Source organism: Gopherus evgoodei, chromosome 21 (genome assembly GCF_007399415.2).
Source record: "Gopherus evgoodei ecotype Sinaloan lineage chromosome 21, rGopEvg1_v1.p, whole genome shotgun sequence".
NCBI lineage: Eukaryota > Metazoa > Chordata > Testudines > Testudinidae > Gopherus > Gopherus evgoodei.
In genome coordinates, this window is record NC_044342.1 from 3,061,746 (window position 1) to 3,081,064 (window position 19,319).

Genomic DNA, 19,319 nt, shown 5'->3' on the forward strand with positions numbered 1-19,319 from the left:
AGCACAACGACAAAAAGCTCATTAGGGAAGGTCATAGCTCTTAAGTAAACAGCTGGAGTGAGCATGTGGGAAATGCTGGCAACATCCAAGGATGAGTTAATGCATGACAGTGAGTATATGTTATCTAAGGTTAAGAATAGATCGTATAAAAGCACTGAAGGCTAGGGCAGTATAAAGGGCAGACCATCGACAGGCAGAAGACAAGTAGGTAGTAGCCAGAAGAGCTGCTGGAAAGAAGTTAAAAACTGCCGAGAGACCTGACCACAGACAGAGGAGCAGAGCTGACTAGGGAGAAGCAGAAGCTGCAAGCAGCAGACAGCAACAAGAAAATAATACGGCAAAGCCAAAGGGCATAGTAAGCCTGCTAGTTTTTAATTATAGTATTTAACAAATGTTACAAACTGTTGTCTGTGATTTGTTATGGCCTGGCCTTCTGTAGCAAAGTGAACTGCTTAGAATCATTTATATTATGGCTCTTGTAGTCTAACTGCTCTTTAAATTACAAGAGAATTTTAGATTACACTGTAGTAGCGATTATTAGATACATTAATAAAAAGATACTTTGCTTTGAAAAGAATACTGCCCATATCAATCACTTTATCAGAAGGTTATATACATGTCCTCCAAGTATTTTCCTTTATTACCCTGGACTGGAGGCCCATATCTTGGGAACAACAAACCAAGAGGGTGATTGGCAGTTTATTTAGGGGCACACAAAACCTATTTTTCAGTATTACATCATGATTATAGATGTATATCCTGACATCCACTGAAAAGAACAAGGCCAGCTGTGTTCCACAATGCTTCTCTTCTAGGTCAATTCCTTGTGTATGCTCTCTTGAGAGGATCTGTCAGAGAACAAGGCCAATGACAACATTGGACTGGACTGATTTTCTTTGTTCATAAATTAACTTTAAAATAACTGAGGCTGTGTGAATGAACAATGTCTCTGTTCTTTTAGAGCAAGAGGGAAATATATTACTAATATGGCTAGAATTTTCAGCAGAGCCTATGAGAGTTGAATGCCCAAATCCAAAAGGAGTTGGGTGTCTGGAAAAAAAAATAGGTTGGCTTGAAAATCCCAGGATGAACGATCTATCTATCTGTCCATCTATTTATCTATATATCTATCTTCTCTGTCTCTCTTCTATCTGTCTGGATTCTATTTATCTATCTTGTATCATCTATATCTTTTATCTATGTGTCTATTTATATTTCTTTATAATTAACTTTAAAAGAATTGAAAGTGTGTGAATGTAGACATTCTCTTTTCTTTTGTAGCAAGAGGGCAATACATTACAAATATGGCTAGAATTTTCTGCAGATCCATGAGAATTGGGTGCCCGAATCCGATTGAAATTCAAAAGCAGTTAGGTGTCTGAAAAAAAAATTGGCTGCCTTCTACGTCCCGGGATCTCTCTCTCTTTCTGTCTCCCTCTCTCTTTTCTATCTCTCTATCTTCAATCTGTCTATTTTCTATTGTAGACAATTATTTTACTTTATTGTTCATTTATTGTGTGATGTTATAATTAACTAACATATTATGTCATATATCATCAATGTATGCTAAAGAGAGTTAAATTGTAGGATTATAGAAGGATAAGATTGATGAGCAGTTAGAAGGGGTAATTATGTATTAGGTATCGAAGTAAGTAGAGTTGAAACACAAGGCCTGTAGACTCGTGCCTACAAGATTTTAGCTTAGCTATTTTCGGCCTTGGAGCTAAGAAATGCTGACATAAGTAAGTGACTGAAGAATAACTAGATACCCTAAGATTACGGGGAAAGAGGAACCAAGTGGTAATATTGCAAAACATTATCTGGAAGATTAATTTTATCTGTTTTCGACATGTCTTAGCTACAGGATATAGGTTGTGTGTCAATGCTAATAAGAATAAAAAGAACGTACACAACCTATAGAAATCAGGGTCCCTTTAGTTTCTAGAGGTCATCAGACCAATAAGGAAAAGGAGGGTTAATACTTTTATGGACATGCACAGAACGTAGATATAGACAGACTAACATTAGAGAAAGAGGGTGCCAACAATGGGAAAATTCAGCTCCCTATGGGAAATTCCAGCATAAATCATCCCTTTACTGATGATCAATCCATGAGAGACCCACCAGACCACAACACTATTGTTAAGACTGTGAGTATAACTATATTTGTAACTTCTGCATAAGTCTGTGTAGGATTTCTATATGCTTGGGTAATCATAGCTTTAACTGTAATTTTAACAAATCTTGTCAAAGAAACTGGACCTTGTACTTGTGATGTCTGTGTTCTCACTACCCTTGGTATTTATGTGTTCCTAGAGACTCTAAATCTGAAGCAAGTAGCAGAGGTGACTTTCACTCCCTTAAGCTTGAAAATGTAGCCACTAGAGCCATTACCACATTACAAAAATAACTTTAAATAAAACAAAAGAATCTATCTATCTATATCTATCCCCATACACTCTGAAATACTCTGAAATATATCTGGTACTGACCAAGGTCCATGGTAGCAGTCAGAGCTAGATGGACCTAGATGCTGATTCAGTACTTCAGCACTTCCTATGTCACTATATTAAATGTTCATTTTCTCTTGTATACTTTAAAGCAAGGAAGAATAAATTAGATGTTGGCCTGAGCTTTGGAAGTCTTGAAAGAGGTGGAATTTTCCTTTTTCACTGACGGAGGAATTTGAAATCACAGAGAAAGAGGAAAGCAAAAATGGAAATATTTCATAAACACAAGGTATAGCATTCCTCTTACATTTTGCAGTTTTCCTACCTATTGTTACTTGGAAATGCTTCATCACATTTCATATTAAAGGTACAGTCACAAACAGCTCATAAAGAGTTCATAAAAGATCAATAGATTTTTAAATAAATGGCTAATCAATTATTATAGGATCCAGCAGCTCAACAGATTATTTTAGTTATAGGGTATAAGCAACCATAATATATTTTACTGGTGTGCTTATCACTGCCTATAATGCACACTGCTTCTGTCTTCAGTGAGCTTATAACATCTATTAACCATTTATTAACTAATTATAACATGAAGGGTGATCAAGCAATTTCATCTCCAGCTTTTTTTGTGTAATTTTTTCTGAAGTTCATGTGTTCCATTTATTCAATAGCAATGCCACATTGCTTCATTGTAGCTATTGTGACAGAGCTCTGACCTTACCCCCGTGGGTCCTGCCCTTCAAGGCGGTTTATACTAGCCTCAGTGGCTCACTGTGACCCTCCATGTAGCCCTTCTCTCTCTAGCGCCAGGGTTACAGTCCACTGAGCCCTTTTCATCATAGGTCAGCAAGGAGGTTGGTGAGAGAACTCCCACAGTCTCTGTTGTCCCTAAGGGCTTATTTCAGAATGGATTAGCCTCCTGTCCTGACAGGGCCCTGACTTCTTCTGCCAGGAGATGGTTCTGTAGTGGTGGGTTGAGGGGAACCCGGGCCCGCCCTCTTCTCTGGGTTCCAGCCCAGGGACCCTAATGGTAGCAGCTGTTGGCAGTCAATCTTTCACTGCCAGAGTTGCTACATTTCCCTGGTCCACTTCCCCACAGCTCTCCTGCTTCTCCCTTCTTCACCCTTACCTTAGGGATCCCTTACCAATGGTTCGAGGGTGTCTTCATTAACCAGCCCTTCAGCCACACTTCCTCTCCTCTGGCTCCCTGGCTCCCTCCTGCCTGACTGGAGTGAGCCCTTTTTATAGTATCAGCAGAGTTTTAATTAGAGTCAGGTCATCACATTAGCTTAATGGCCTCACCTGACTCTTTGCAGGTTAATTAGAGTCAGGTGTTCTCATTAGCCTGAAGCAGCCCCTGCTTTGATCAGTCAGGGAAAAAAACCCTGTTAATCCAGTGGCCACTATATCTGCCTTCTGCTATTCTGCTGTACCCAAGTGGCTGGGGTCTATCACACTATATACACCTCTATTCTGATATAACATGACCCAATCTAACACAAATTCTGATATAATGCAGTAAAGCAGTGTTCCGAGGGGGAGGAGCCGCACACTCTAGCGGATGAAAGCAAGTTCGATATAATGAGGTTTCACCTATAACGCAGAAAGATTTTTTGGCTCCCAAGGACAGCATTATATAGAAGTAGAGGTGTAACGCAGACTCGGGCCAATCTTGCTATATTTAGTGGCTCCTAAAATACATCTTAAACTCTGAACAGTAGGGTTCATCATGACCAATACTTATTTTCCATTTACCTTCTGTGATGGGATATATCAACCCTGCACCGGCGACACAGGAATTAAACATTTTTTGGGTCAAAGAGGCTCCACCACTTCTTCCTTGATGGCATGCTTCCAGTGAAGGGGGCATATGAAAGGAAGCAGCTTAGCTCACTCTGGGTTGGCTGAGGCTGGCTCAAGTGCTGGGAAGTGTCCATGAATTTCTCAACTGTTTTCATTGTAGTTGTAACCGTGTTGATCCTAGGATATTAGATTTTGAACGATTTCTTGCAACGTGTGTTAACTCCTTATGCTTAACAAGCTGTTCCACCTTCTATTTATCTGTGACACTCAGAGTACTGTTCACAGATCTAAAGAAGAGCTCTGTGGAGCTTGAAAACTTGTCTCTCTCCTCAACTGAAGTTGGTCCAATAAAAGATACCTCCTCACCCACTTTATCTCTCTTTCTCCTCACAGAATTGTTCTCCCTGTAATTCCAGTGTAGGAGAGATGTGTGAAATCTTTCCAAACAGGCTTTGGGTTCCACCTGGAATATGCTTTAATGGTTTATCTGGATCTCTGTACATTGTCCATCCCTGACAGATTTTTCAGAGATGATACATTCTCTTGACATTTTTTCCCCCAGGGTGAAGGTAAAATCAGAATTTCCCATGAACTCTCAGAAGGGGAAAAATTAGGAACAAATAACAGAAAGGTGCGGGTGAAGAAATGCCTGGATAGCCTTGGGATTCCCTGTAATCTGGTAGGAGTCTATAAAAAGTCTTATAGAATTATAGAGGAACATACAGAACATTGACAATGGTAATGATTACTTATGCAGAGCTAGTGAAAATGTGTTCATCAAAAAGTTGTAAGGGTTTTTTGTTTGTTTGTTTGTTTTCTGGTTTTTTTCAAAGCTTTTAGGATAAAACAAATGGAATCCAATGGGACATAAGTGAATGGCTAAAATTAAGTGCATGGTTAATTGCTTTGCTGATTTGGGATGGACTTAAATACATGTTTAAATATAAATGATGGAAAGAACAGGTTCTGAAAAATGAAGAAAACATTTTTTTTCATTTATGTTGATTTTTTTCACAATTTCTTTTAAATCTTCAAACCTGATTTTTTCTGTTTCCTAAAACCACATATATAGTGGTATTGAGGTCTCTCTTTCTCTCACTGTATATCAATTTTGATTCTTTTTTTCCAGGTTTTGGAGACACTCCTAAAATATCAATAAAAAAAATTCCTTTTAAACAAAAAGGTGATTTTATCATCAAAATCCCCCCACAAAACAAAAGAAAACAACAACCCTGTTGAAATATTTTCCAGCAGTTCTGATAATTAACAATATTCATGCTACATGGATTACATAATTCATACAAATGTCATATATTATAGCAGCTACTGGAGTTATTCTTGTAGATGAAAATGTAAAATCAGGCCTCATAACTGCTCTCAGGAAAGCTTGTGAGTAAAGTTACTCATGGGAGTTGTCCCATTTAAACTAGTGTAATTAAAGACACTTACATGGGTGAATGCTTGAAGAATTGGGGCCTACAAGATATTTTTTTAAATTACATGATGGGGGATATTCTAGGTGGGAATGGCAGGTGTTTGACTGCAGATACCATAAAAGTAACTTAGATGAGCAATGATGGTTCCTCAGTAATCCCAGTTTATACATTGTCATCTCTTTTCCTTTCCTCAGGATGATGTGCCCAATATCGCCATCCTGGGAGCTGGGGGAGGTCTACGAGCCATGATCGCCCTTCATGGAACCCTGCAGGAGCTACAAAAACATGGTCTCTTGGACACCATCATGTACTTGTGTGGGGTTTCAGGTTCAACTTGGTAGGTGCATGTCAAGAGTGAATGAAAATGTGTCCTTCTATAGAACTGACAGCCAAGGGAAAGTATTGCTATTGTTATTAATAACAAAAGACATGCTGAGTACTTCATAACCAATAGGAAAACACTGTCTGTCCATTTCCTCAGGAGGTGAGAATACATGTGTTACCAGCACAATCTAGGGCACCCCATGCCATCATTACCCTACCAAAGCTCGAGGCATAACCCAGTTAATTTAGTCACCCCACCCTTTCCCAGCATGGGGTCGGGGCATAAGACACTAACCCTTACCAGTCCTGGGCCCAGGACGTAACCTTCTGAGGGTTCATGGGCTCTTTTACGAGTAAAAGAAACTTACGCAGTAATATCCTTAACCTGTATTTATTAATAGTTACCAAAACAGAATACACATGCTACACACACAATTCTCACTACTCCTGATAAGGCAGATAAACTTTACTCAATGGCCAATCAATATTAGATCTTCCAAGGCTCCAGCTTCTGTGTGGTATTTTTGCCAGGTGCTGAGGTCTGGCAGCTCTGATCCTGAGCTGTGTCCTGGAGGGAGGAGCCAAAGAACTTCCCTATGGACCCGAGTTTATACAGTTAAAACTGGATTCTACTTAGCAATATCTTAATCAATCATTTTAAACTAAACAGTGTTTTTCACCAGTCCTAGCCCATTATGAAACAATTCTTTAACCAGTCATGCTCCAACACCTTAGCTGATTTAAATCTTGCAGAAATTATTTATGCAATGGACAGAAACAATAAAATAATTACACAGGAACCATACAAACAATAGAGAAGTAGGGGCCATAAAGGCAAAACAATAGAAGTATGGATTTAACCATCACAGCTGTTGATAAGTGGTTTCTTTGCAAACAGAATACTATCAAACAAAGCTGTCTATAAACATCCTAAGATCTGTTTCCTTACCTGGTGATTGTGGTACTTTTAGGGCAGGAGTTCATTCTTAGCAGCCTGATATTATATTGTTTTGATGCAAATTAGATGGGACGTGACTCCCTGCTTCTTAGCTCCTTGTGGCTGCTGTCCTCTTATGCGTGTTTTTTCTTACTGCAGAAAGGCCTTGGCCTACATACATTGCAATGTAAGTCCAGGCTAAAACTCAATACCTCTTCCATCTACCCAAAAATCATGCAAATCCAGAGCTTAGACCCAGGGTCCCAGGACTCCATGAGGATAGAGGGTCTTAGCCTGAGTCAGACCAGGACCCAGGGTTCAAGATCTATTGCTTTGCAGTGTAGACACAGTCTCACTGGACTCATGCTCTGGGAGTCAACCAAAGATGTCCCAAGGGATTACTTCCTTTTTCCTATTGACAGTCAAATTTTCCCATACTGCACCACAAACAAAGGGCTAATGCATTCACATTTTGGGAGGACTCTAGAAAGTCTGGGATATGAGTGACAAAATATGGTCCTGCATAATGCAGTGTAGACTCTGGAGCCCCACATTGGGACCCAGAGTTCAACAATTCCAAACCTGAGGTTACAAATGAGTATAGATCCTCAAGCCCTAGGTTAGCAGACCGAGAGCCTGCTGACCTGAGTTCTGCTAATCCTGGGCTTACATTGCTGTGTGGACATGCCTTTTAGGTCTGATCCTCCTAAGATTTCAATCTGAGCACAAATAATAGGGGCCAAGCCCTATACATCTAATGTAATATTTATAGATCTTGCAGTGTGATTGTGAATTGCTTGATATCTGGTGTTTCCCTTAAAGGCCAAAATCCTTTAATCATGGGTTTTTTGTGAGTCTTACAGCTTATTTACCCTTAAAATGCCAGAGCTGATGCAGTTAAGCCACTGTAATGCTTCAGTGTAGACACAGCTACACCAGTGGGAGAGGTTCTCTCGTTAGTGTAGGTAATCCAGATCCTTGAGAGGCAGTAGCTAAGCCAGGAGAAATATTCTTCCATTGAGCTTGCATTACCTACATAGGGACATAAGTCAGCTTAACTATGCCAAGCCGGAGTATGGATTTTTCACACCCCTTGAGCAAAAATTATGCTGGCCAAACAGTCTAGTGTAAAACAGGCTTTAATTATATTATGAAGCACAAGTGTCTAGCTCTGGTGGTTGTGGAGAAAAGCTTGGAAATGTGAACCCTACCATCTCAAATGCCAGAAGGCAAGTAAAAAGAACCCATGTTTTTTTAAATAAATCTCATGATTTTTAAACCAAACTCAGGATCTTCTGTGACCTGTCTTTTTTGGCACACTTGTTGTTGGCGTTAGTGCTAAAAGCAGGGTAGCAGAACGGTGCCTGCTACCTTCTGTTGCCCCTTTTTCTCCATTCAAGAGGGCAGAGTGTGTACAATGGTTTGGGCCATGGAAACAGTGAGAAATGGACATAACTGGGGTTCGGTAAACTGGAACAAGTGACAGGGTGTAACACAAGACGGGGCTATCCAGGTGGAAAAGAGACAACAATGGTTGCAAGGTTGTAGGATAGGGTGGAGAGTTAGTTTCTCAATGGAAAAAGAGACTGTGTCCTCCAGAACATCCAGCTAATCTAACAGAGCCACGTACTGATTGCTTTATTCACAGTGAGTAGCAATTGACACAGGAGCCTAAGGGAGTTAGGCATTCTGTTGTTGATGCAATTCAAAGGGAGACTGATACCAGTGGGCAACTTCCTAATTATCATAGTTACTTATCTGCCCCATATTAACATAGTGTCTGAGCACCATATTATTTATTTTCAGAACACCTCTGTGAGATAGGAAAGTGCCTGAGCCCCCTTTTCCTATTGGGAACTAGGGCTACAATTTCTGGGAGAGCAGAACCCACATTTCCCGAGTTCTAGGCAAGTGTCCTAATTTCTGAACCATCATTCTCCTCCAAATCTTTCTGAACAAATAGTCCCACTGAAGTCAATGTTAGGGAGGCAGAGTCATGATGGTCTTGACAGATCTGTGGATGTTACAAATGTCCTGAATGTAACCAGAGCTGTTCAAATTCAGTGTCAGGTACCCTGTATATTGCTAATAGAGATTCTCCATTTGCTCAGCCTGGTAAGGACCTGGGGGATTTGGATTTTATCTCTGCTGATACTGTGGCTTTCCACAGCACCTATCCAGCCAACAATGTGATCCTTGTAGGTTACAAATGCATTGCAATGATAGAACGACGAGTGAGGATATTCTAATAAATAAGTATGCAGATATTGAAGTGGCTGTGGAAAATAGCCCACATCCTGTTCCTCTTACCATCTGCATTTTGCCTCTGTAATAGGTGTATGTCATATCTCTACAAAAATGAGGACTGGACAGAGAAATTGCAGGCCTTGGAGGAAAGTATGTGTGCTAGACTTTCCAAATACACCTGGAGTGTCCCAAAGGCAACAAAATTGCTTCTTGAGGCAGCTAAAGATGAAAATTACTCTCTAACTGAGTTCTGGGCTTACACTGTGGTCTATGGAATGTTACATGAGGTAGGTGAAAAACTTTCCGTTTTGTAACTCTGTAAGGTCCTTGTATGGCCCCACTCACCAATGTATTATGGCGCTTCATGATCTTTTAGTGTGTTTAGCCTCACTACATCTCTGTGAAGTGGGAAAGTGTACAGAGGGGAAACTGAGGCAAAGAGCACCCAAAGGCCAGATTTTCAAGATATCATCTTGTGGGATAAGCACGCAGGCACTTAGCACGCATTGATTTCAATGGGATTTAGGTGCCTACATGCTTCTGAAAATCCCACAGGGTACCTAATTACATTTAAAAAACTGGCCCCGCTTGACTTGCTCAAGACCACATAAGGTATGTCTACACTGCATTGTAAATTTGGGTCTGTGGGACCCAGGATGGTGTACCTGGCATTTCCAAGCCTAGGCTGGAGTGTCCACACTGCAGTGTAAACCTGGGCTTAAAAGTTACATCTACACTGCAAAGAATAACCTGAGATGCTGAGCCTCAGGGCCGGGATCAATTGACTTGGACTCATGGGGCTCAGGCTTCTGCATTAAAAATAATAACATAGGTCAGGGCTGGAGCTGGGCTCTGAAACCTGGTGATGGGGTTGGGTCTCGGACCCTGGGCTCCAGCCCACAGGAGAATGTCTGTACTGCTGTTTTTAGCCCCACCACCCAAGCCCCATGACCCAAGTCAATTGACCCCAGGCTCTAAGACTTGATGCTGTGGGTTTCGCTTTGCAATGCAGATGTACCTACAGCTGCTGGACCTAGGTGTCACAGCCATGCTAATGTGGTCATATTGTACTGCCTGATCTTCTGACTTGAGACTGTGGCTTGATTTGAGTCCACAAAGCAAAACAAGAGGGCTTGGACCTGAGTCGCTGTGGGACGCTGGCTCTGACCCACCACTCTATTAATGACCTAAGACCTTGGGTCCGGAGTCCATGCAGAGCCAAGTCAAACTGATTTGTGTGTGCACAGAAACGGGTCTTGGGTGTCCTCAGAGGAAGTGGGGATTAAGTCTTAGGCTAATGGCTTGACCACTTAGACATTGAGGAAGGTTTGGCCTCATAAATAAATAAATGCTGAGTGGTTCCACTGAATTCTGCAGTTACTGGAGTTACTTCATGTATACCCCTGGGTGGCTGGGGCCAACTCCACATCTGTCTAGCTAACATCTCAACATGTGGAAATGTGTTGGATGCCTGAGCTCAGGTTTGGACCAAGCTGTAAGGGAAGGGATTATAGGCAATGTTACAATCATGGTTTAAAATTAAGAGTGTGTTTGTCTGAACGTATAAAATGTTGTCTTTACAGCTGGACAAGGGACACTTGTCTGAGCAGCAGAGTGCTTCTGAGAATGGAAATAATCCCTACCCCATCTATGCAGCAGTGGATGAGCGAAGTTTTTCCAAAGTAACTGAATACTCTCCAGGTAAAAACAAACAACTAAATCTACAGGAAATGTCAGTGCAAGGAAGCCTGTCATTTATTTCATCTATATGCAACTCCTCGAGGCAGCAGAGATGTAAAAGTTGTCTTTAGAGCTGATTGAAAATGAAAAAAAAAATTAATTTTTTTTTTAAAAATGTAAATCTCTTTTGTTCAGCAGGATTATTAATGGGCCCCTTTTCCACACTGCATGACATTTTCTACAATATTTGTTTCCTTTTTTTCCCCTAGAAATTTTATCAAAAACATATTTTAAGCTGATTTTCTTCAGCAAAAATCTTGATTTTCAGTGAGAAAGGAGAAAGTGAAACAAAACCTTAAAAAATCCTTAAAATATCAGTAAAATTATGGCAGAAATTTTCAAAAACATGAAAAATGCAGGTAACATCTACTACTGTTGGGAATAAGTTTTGTTCATGCAAAAACTTTTGTTGAGAAAAATTCAAACTCACTATTGTTTTCTTTTTCCCATTGTCCTAGTTTAGTATGTCTTTTTAGGTGGAGACACAATTTATTTGTTATCTTATTTACTTATTCAGATGTAACAATATAAAATTATGCATCTTGAAGCATCCAGAAAGCTAATATCATTAATAACACAATAAAATTCCTGGAGCATTTCACAAGAAACTCACCAACCATCACTCTATTCACTTTTAGCTATTACTTGAGCTAATTAAAAATGATCCAACAAAGTAAAAACTTTCAGTGAGTATAGGTCACATTTGACCTCCAAGAAAACAATTTAGAAAAATACCAAAATGAAGCCTTTCAACTTTTAGTTTCAAGAAGACATTTTGCTTCAAAATTATTTTTACTTTAGGTTTTATAAAAAATAAATTAACATGAAATAAAAAGTCAAAATCACAATAAAACTTTTTTGATTGACCAAACTAAAATTGTCTTGAACACTTCTTTTTGCAAGGAATTTTTCATTTTGTTTTGTTTTCATTCCAGTTCAGAACAAAACCAAGTTTCACAAATGTGGAGTTTCTCTCCAAATGGGAAATAACAGCTTCTACACAGCCCTAGATGTGCCAAGAATTTCTCTTATAATTTGGATGTGGTTTAGAACCAGGTGGTAGTTCACACATTTTGGGGAGGTGCTAAGGGACTAAAATGTGGTGAGAACCAGTTGGAGAAATTGTAGATGAATTAGGGAATCACATAGGCCTTCTGGAACACTGAGAGAACTCTGCATGATGGGGTTTCTTGGAAGATAGCATGAAGTTGATAATGGGAGAAGATAAGGTAGGAGGTGAGGAGATAGGGAATTCAATATTGGAGCAAAGGAAATGATCAAATCAAGCTGGGGGAAATATTTTCAATAATTTTTTTTCCACTAAAAATGCATTTTCAGATCCCTTTTTGTTGAATTCAAATATAATGAATAGTTTCAGTTAGGGAAACAAATTGTAAGTGTAAAACATTTTGTTTTTACGGTTTGACTTCAAATGGTCTTTTAATTTCAAATATGGTCATTAAGAAAAGTGAAAACCGATTAATCAAGGAGAAAAAAAATGAGTCAACTAAAAAAGTTTTGTGGGACTTGAAATTAATAAAACAAAAGAATGTTTCATTTTCTGTCAACTCAAAATGATTTATTTACTTTTTAATTTAGTGTAAAAGTAGGAATGTTTTTTTTTCAGTTTGAATCAAACTGGTTCAGCCGCTGAATTAAAATTTACATTATTTGCTCAGCTTTAGTGGTAAGAACTCTGAACTGAGACACAGCTGGTGTGGGGTTGTAGTTGGAAACTGGGAGGTGAGGACCAACAGCTTCATACAGAATGTGAATAGGAGTCAAGGATGGATGTGAAGATGCGACAATATGGATGGAAAGAAATTTTATTAATGTAGATGTTGTTTGAAGCACGCTCACATTCCCCTGAGTTATGAATACCTCATGCCACCCTTGCTGTCTTATTCATCTGCCACCTCAAAACTGTTGCATGGCTTTGTTTTCAAACTCTTTCTTTTTATTTTTCAGCAACCTGGTTTGAGTTCACCCCCCATGAAGCCAGCTTCCTTGGCTATGGAGCAAGTGTACCCATGGAATATTTTGGAAGTGAATACAAGAATGGGGAGCTAAAGAAGCAGAAAGAAGAGAAAAACATGAGTTACCTACAAGGTGAATGATCATGCCCCTTTTTCTTAGCAGATGGAGACAAATGAGGCTGGTTAGATGCATAGATATCGGAAGTAAACCATGGGATTCTAAAATGGAGCAATATTTACATATATTTGACAGCTTTTATGTAGATAGCTGAGTGGTGTAAAGACAGTTTCCATAAGCCATACAAAATTTTGAGTTATCAAAAGAAATTCCTTTTCCAAATCAGAACAAAATATCAAAATTACATTTTTTCACAAAACAAAAATTAAAAAAAAATCAGTTTTGGTTCAGGTGTGAAGAAAATACCTTGATCAACCCTAAGTAGAACCTGTGTAAGTAAACAGAGTCAAATCCTTTTATACTCTTTTCCTTCTTGTTTTCAGGTTTGTGGGGAAGTGCCATTGGCAGCAAAACAGAAAATGAAAAAGTCATAAAAGGTATGCCAGTTTCTCTTCTCATAGCACACTGGAGTCAGGGCTCAGATCCTCAACTTTGTGCTGGATGGGACTCTCTAGATTGGAGTCAAAACTGATATTTAATGGAAGTTTTCAATTCTGATGAAGCCACATTTCAGACAGGAAAAAATGTTGGTCAAAACACTTATATCAGCTCTAGTTTTATATATTTAAAAAGGCCGTAATAAGTCAATGTGTTAAATGGGAAGTAAGAGGTCTAGATGATGGTATGAGTCATATGGGCAGACAGAAAGGGATATATAAGCCACTCCCACTCCAAGTGTCACTTTGTCCCCCTTTAGTTTAATCACAAATAGAAGTGACATCAACTTCTACAAGTGTCCCCGGCACTTCTGGAGGTGACACAGCAGGACACTAAGTGAGTGTTCAACATGCGATAATGATAAGATAGAGATTTAGTGACAGGACTGGTGGGGAGTAGACAGAAACAGATGTGGTATAATTTCATCAATATATTTTTTCTCCTAAATCATTGCGGTCTAAAATTTGTGTTCTAAAGGACTGAATTATTGTCAATGTATTGTGAAATAATTGACCTGTCTAATTAAGATTTTTTCCCCCCTAGACATATTCTTTGGCTTCTTTAAGGGAGAAAAAGAATCGTATTCACCATCTAAAGAAAGTAGGTCATCATAGTCCGTGGTCACTCCAATTACTTACCAAATGTGCCTACTGCTGATGTCTATAAAGGGTCATTCTCTTCCCCTCCCCTGGGGGAAAAAATACCAGTTATTCACTGAAATACTAGAAATAAAAAATATTTCATTAACAATTTTCTAAAAAAATTATTTTTTTATCAAAACCAAAACAAATTGACAGTAAAAAAATCAGTTTTCTTACTCTAGTCACTCATGAAAACAATGAAAAAATTCAACCTGCAGAAATTTTATTTGGTTTACTTTTGGTTTTGGTTGAAAAACTATTTCAGGTAAAAAAAAATTGGATTTCTTCTAATTTCTATAGATTTTGTTCCTTATGAAACTGGAAAATATTCACTTGACCATGATCTTTGTAACCTGAATATTGCTTCCTATTTGGTTATGTGATTGTCCGTGGGTATATGAAATGACTGATAATCCTAATGACATTTTCAGGTTGTCCGGAAGGAATAGTCAAGGGATTTCCAATACCCTCCACTGAACCTGAAGCTGGTAAGTGTGTTTATATATATATATATATATATATATATATATATATATATATATATATATATATATATATATATATATATATGTAAAAAAATGTACAGTAAATCATGTCTCCCTGAACAGAGTAGGACCAATAAAACCAGCAGTTTCCTTGCTCAGAAATCCCCATGTCTGCAACTCAAAGAGCTCTGTGCCCAAGCAGCTCAATCTCTGTGCTTCCTTTTCATGGTCACTCTCACAACTCCATCTCTTGGCTTTCTCCTCTGTGATACCCAGCCTTCAATGAATATTGCAGCCTCTGAATCTGCAACCATATTTTGTAAATATAGAAATGTTTATTTATGGAATTCAGTATAGTGCTAATCAACAAACTAGACCATGTCATACATGTTTGCATGTGTGTGTGTGTGTGTGTGTGTGTGTGAGAGAGAGAGAGAGAGAGAGAGAGAGGGAGAATAGCTTTTTGATTAAATGGAATTATTTTAAATATATACAATTTTGTTTTCATTGAAATTTTGGGGGATTTTCATAATAATGTCGCTAACAACCCAAACTCCTCACACCCTTATTTTGCAGCTAAAAATAGTTTTGACAGAAAACTTTCCAAAAGCGAGCTGGTGTGGCCATATTGCCAGACAACGGGGAGGATGACATTAGGGGTAGAATCTGGACTAACCAGAGGGGGATTAATGAATGTTTTTGTGAGGCAATAGAGGAAGAGGCTGCAGTAGTTAAGAAGGGAAATAATAAAGTCTGGACATTGATTATAGCCATGTGAAAGGAGAGGGAAGAATCTATCCTGAGGTATTTCAGCTAACAACTTTGTCCTTGAGCTATTGGAGAATGTCTTCATTCTTATATGTGTGCTGTTTCTTAGGCCTTGTCTCCACTACTAGAGTTGTTACAATGGCACAGCTATGGTGCTGCAGTTGTGTCACCATGGTGCTGTCTTGTCAATACTTCCTGCAGCGATGGAAGGGTTTTTTCCATCATTGTAGTTAGTCTACCCCCTTGAGAGGAGGTAGCTCGGCTAATTCTTCCATCAAACTACCTGTATCTATACTGGAGCTTAGGTCAGCTTTACTACATCTCTCAGGGTTGTGAATTTTTCACACTTTTGAAAGAAGTAGCTAAATTGACCTAAGTTTTCAGTTTAAACGAGCTCTTTGATATTTGTGTTATTGTCTGTGGCTGCGTGAAATGACTGGAAATCCATATGACATTTTCAGGTGATATGGAAGGCTCATTGCACGGTGAGCCAGCAGGAGCTTCACCTGGAGGCTTTTCACCAGGTAGGTATATATAATCTTGGATCTTTCACTCTGACCCTATAGCTGTAACTGCTTTTATGTTCCTAGCATTCCAACAGAGAAGTTGGATAAAAGCATTACATACTCTTGCTAGAAGGTTGCAGCGTAATATTACTTTATTTAAAAAAAAGCAAAAACAGGACCTTAATACTCAGGAAATAAAAACAGAGAGATAAAAAGCAGTCTTCCCCCTAAGACAGAGAGGCAAAACTCTCCCCACCTTGATTTAGGCTGGCTTTATTCAGAATGACTGCTTAAAAAACCTAGATCCCATGCCTCCCTTAGAGCCCCATAGCCTACAAGTCTGATCAGGAAACCCCTTACAAGTAAAGTGATTGCTAACACATTTTCAGACAAGCACCATTGCATTGACAGCTGTGGAATTGCTTCTGATCTACTCCTGCTTGAGAAGATAATCATATCCAGATTGTTAATGACATAGTCTCATGAGTAATTCTCATGTTCTCTGTTTCCTAAATATGTGCTCAGGACCAAAGCCTCCCTGGAATCTCCTGTTTCTTAAATAATATGGCAACTCTTTGATGGTCACCACCAAAGTATCTGAGAAGCTTTCAAAAATTCAGGATGGGGAACTGAGGTTCAATAAGAAATAAAATGGGGAAATTCAAAGGAATCTCAACAAGTTAAAATTAAAATTCAATGGGATATGAGTGTTTAATACCTTACAAATCCCAGCCTAAGTGACTTCTCAAATATCACCTAGAAAACTTTTGGCAAAGCCAGGAGTAGAACTGCCTTGAATTGATTCCCAATCCATTGCCTGAAATTGATACTTGAATACTGTGTCTGATTCTGGTGTCCATATTTGAAAATGAGACATTGAAGATGAATGCAGAGATGTGTCACAGAAATGATGCCAAGTCTTATACAGTAAGAAATTTAAGGAGCTCAGTCTGTTTAATATATGAAAAAAGAAGTCCAAGAGGTGATTAGATTATGGTGTTTAAATACATTCACAGTGAGAAAATACAGGCATATTCTTGAATCTATCAGGGAAAGATTTAAAAAGAAGCAATGGCAGGAAGTTAAAGATAGACAAATCAAAGTGAGAAGTAAGGCACACATATTAATGGTGAGGGTGATTAGCCATTGGCATAGCTCAGTGGTTTGAGCACTGGCCTGTTAAACCTAGGGTTGTGAACTTAATCCTTCAGGGGGCGATCTGGGGCAAAAATCTGTCTGGGGATTGGTCCTGCTTTGAGTAGGGGGTTGAACTAGATGACCTCCTGAGATCCCTTCCAACCCTGATGTTCTATGAATAAACTTCCAGGGGAAGTGGTGGAATCTTGATCTCTTTGGCTTCAAAGTGTGATTGGATGCCTTTCTGGAAGACATACTTTAGTTAAACACAAGTTGACAGGCTTGGTGAAAGTAACTGTTTGAAATTGTGTGACCCATGCTATACAATAGATCAGACTAGAAGATCTAATGGTCCCTTCTGGCTTTAAACCTACTTACCAATCTGTCCAATGAATACTGCAGCTTATAGGATTTGGGCATTCTGTAGTCATATGCTATTCTCTGCAACAGTGGCATACGTTGGGAAGAGGAAGTCATTGCAGTTACTATAAATTTACACATCAGTAAATGACAGAAGAATCTAGCTTACTGCATTTGCCAAGATCACTGGGGGTCATGTCTTCTAGTCTTTCAGAGCAAACAATAATTCTCACCCTCATCGTCTCTAGGTGACACATCTAAATCTGTATGAACACAGTTCCTGATGGGTCCTTGGACCAAGTATTCACAGCCCACTCCCAGAGCTTTAAAGTCTAATGTTTTGTACAGATTCTCTGTCCTGTGGGGCGGCTACCACTGAGTAATTGTGAGTTTCTGGAAATAAAAAGAGACTCCTTCTCTGCAGGGAGGTGGAATTTTCATTGCACTCCCAAAATATTAAGCAAGAGCTTTCTTTGCACACATAAGACTGAGGGGGGTCATGACAACAGTTTTCAATTCATAAAAGATTTTTATCAAGAGGTGGGTGATAAATTGTTCCCCTTAACCACTGAGGACAGGACAAGAAGCATTGTGATTAAATTGCAGCAAGAGAGTTTTAGGCTAGATATTAGGAAAAACTTCCTGTGAGGGTAGTGAAGCACAGGAATAAATTCCCTAAAGAGGTTGTGGAATTTCTGACATAGGAAGTCTTTAAGAACAGATTAACAAACACCTGTCAGGGATGGTGTAGATAATACTTAGTCCTGCCTCAGTGCACAGAACTGGACTAGATGACCTATCAAGGCCCCTTCCTTTCCTACATTTCTACAATTCTATGTAAGTAGCCATGGCTAAATTAGTTGTAATTTGGCTTCCTAGTAGAGCCAGAGTAGTAGAAGAGACAAACCAAAAAAAGGTGGAGATTCTTGAAACTGAAATGAGACCTCCCTCCACAAGGGCCAAAGTTCAGTGTATTTTTTTCAAGATCCATCTACATCAGAAAGCTTTGCCATGGAAATAGGAAATGTTCCCAGAACTGAAGAGTATAATTTTCACAAGTTATTTCCAAAGAGCTCTCAGTGAGGACAAAGTGGATCTAGAGAATAAGAGACAAGCATTCCTCTGTTCCTTCAACTTGCCTCTGTCAGGGTGAGACTTTAGTGAATACCGTTCACAGTGGCTGGGTTTTCAAAGGATACTAAGAGAATTAGGTACACACATTCCATTGGTATCTAATTATATTTGAGCACCTAACTCCCTTAGGTTCATTAAAAATCAAAAGTGGTGACTATATTTTCATTATCTTTATCTGGATTCTTGCCTAGGTGATTGCATTAATGTCAATGAGAGTGTGCAGTGATCTATAACTCAAATATATTTTTCAGATACTAAGAACAAGCCAATTACTGAAAACATTAAAGATGGAGTGGGTAAGTTATTTTAATCCCCTGTGGACTGAGTTTGAATCTCCTCTTGTACACTGGCTGCATGAGGAGATATTTGCATCTTTGTGAGGAGAGACTCAGGCTCAATGAACTGTTCAGTTAAACAAATCCCTCGGCTCTTGTTCACCCTTCCTCATGAAGAATAATTCTCATGCTGTCATTTTTTGACAAATATCTGCTCAGCACAAAGCTGTTGTGGACTAGCCCTGTTTATGTGTAGGGATTTTTGTCGTACTCTTTATGAAAGTTTCTGAGCCCCTTCACCAATATCAGTGAATGTGTTTTCAAAAGGCATGAACAGGAGGTCAGAGAATAAGCCCTGTTAACTTTAGGTGGGATTTTGCTCCTTTGTCACATAGCACCAGAATTCAAAGATATTTAAGTGCCTAGTGTTATTTTCAAAAGCACTTAGGCATCTAAAAGTCATTTTGTGTTGACCAAA

General features: G+C 39.0%; 1 protein-coding gene across 4 annotated transcripts in view; it reads left to right on the forward strand.

Annotated features, from left to right (window-relative positions):
• The first annotated feature begins 221 nt into the window (after window positions 1–221).
• LOC115638322 (cytosolic phospholipase A2 gamma-like) overlaps window positions 222–19,319 on the forward strand; it is a 29,716-nt gene continuing 10,618 nt past the window's right edge. For 2 of the 4 annotated variants that reach the window (XM_030539914.1, XM_030539918.1), the window contains exons 1-11: window positions 1,890–2,150; window positions 4,822–4,938; window positions 5,890–6,032; window positions 9,292–9,490; window positions 10,787–10,904; window positions 12,912–13,052; window positions 13,421–13,474; window positions 14,079–14,135; window positions 14,608–14,664; window positions 15,891–15,953; window positions 18,818–18,862. In XM_030539914.1, the coding sequence (XP_030395774.1) occupies window positions 2,067–2,150; window positions 4,822–4,938; window positions 5,890–6,032; window positions 9,292–9,490; window positions 10,787–10,904; window positions 12,912–13,052; window positions 13,421–13,474; window positions 14,079–14,135; window positions 14,608–14,664; window positions 15,891–15,953; window positions 18,818–18,862 (1,078 nt within the window). In that variant the 5' untranslated portion in view covers window positions 1,890–2,066. Of the gene's footprint in view, window positions 356–1,889; window positions 2,151–2,602; window positions 2,740–4,821; window positions 4,939–5,889; window positions 6,033–9,291; window positions 9,491–10,786; window positions 10,905–12,911; window positions 13,053–13,420; window positions 13,475–14,078; window positions 14,136–14,607; window positions 14,665–15,890; window positions 15,954–18,817; window positions 18,863–19,319 lie in introns of those variants that run through there. The other 2 variants (XM_030539917.1, XM_030539916.1) reach the window with 2 other exon arrangements.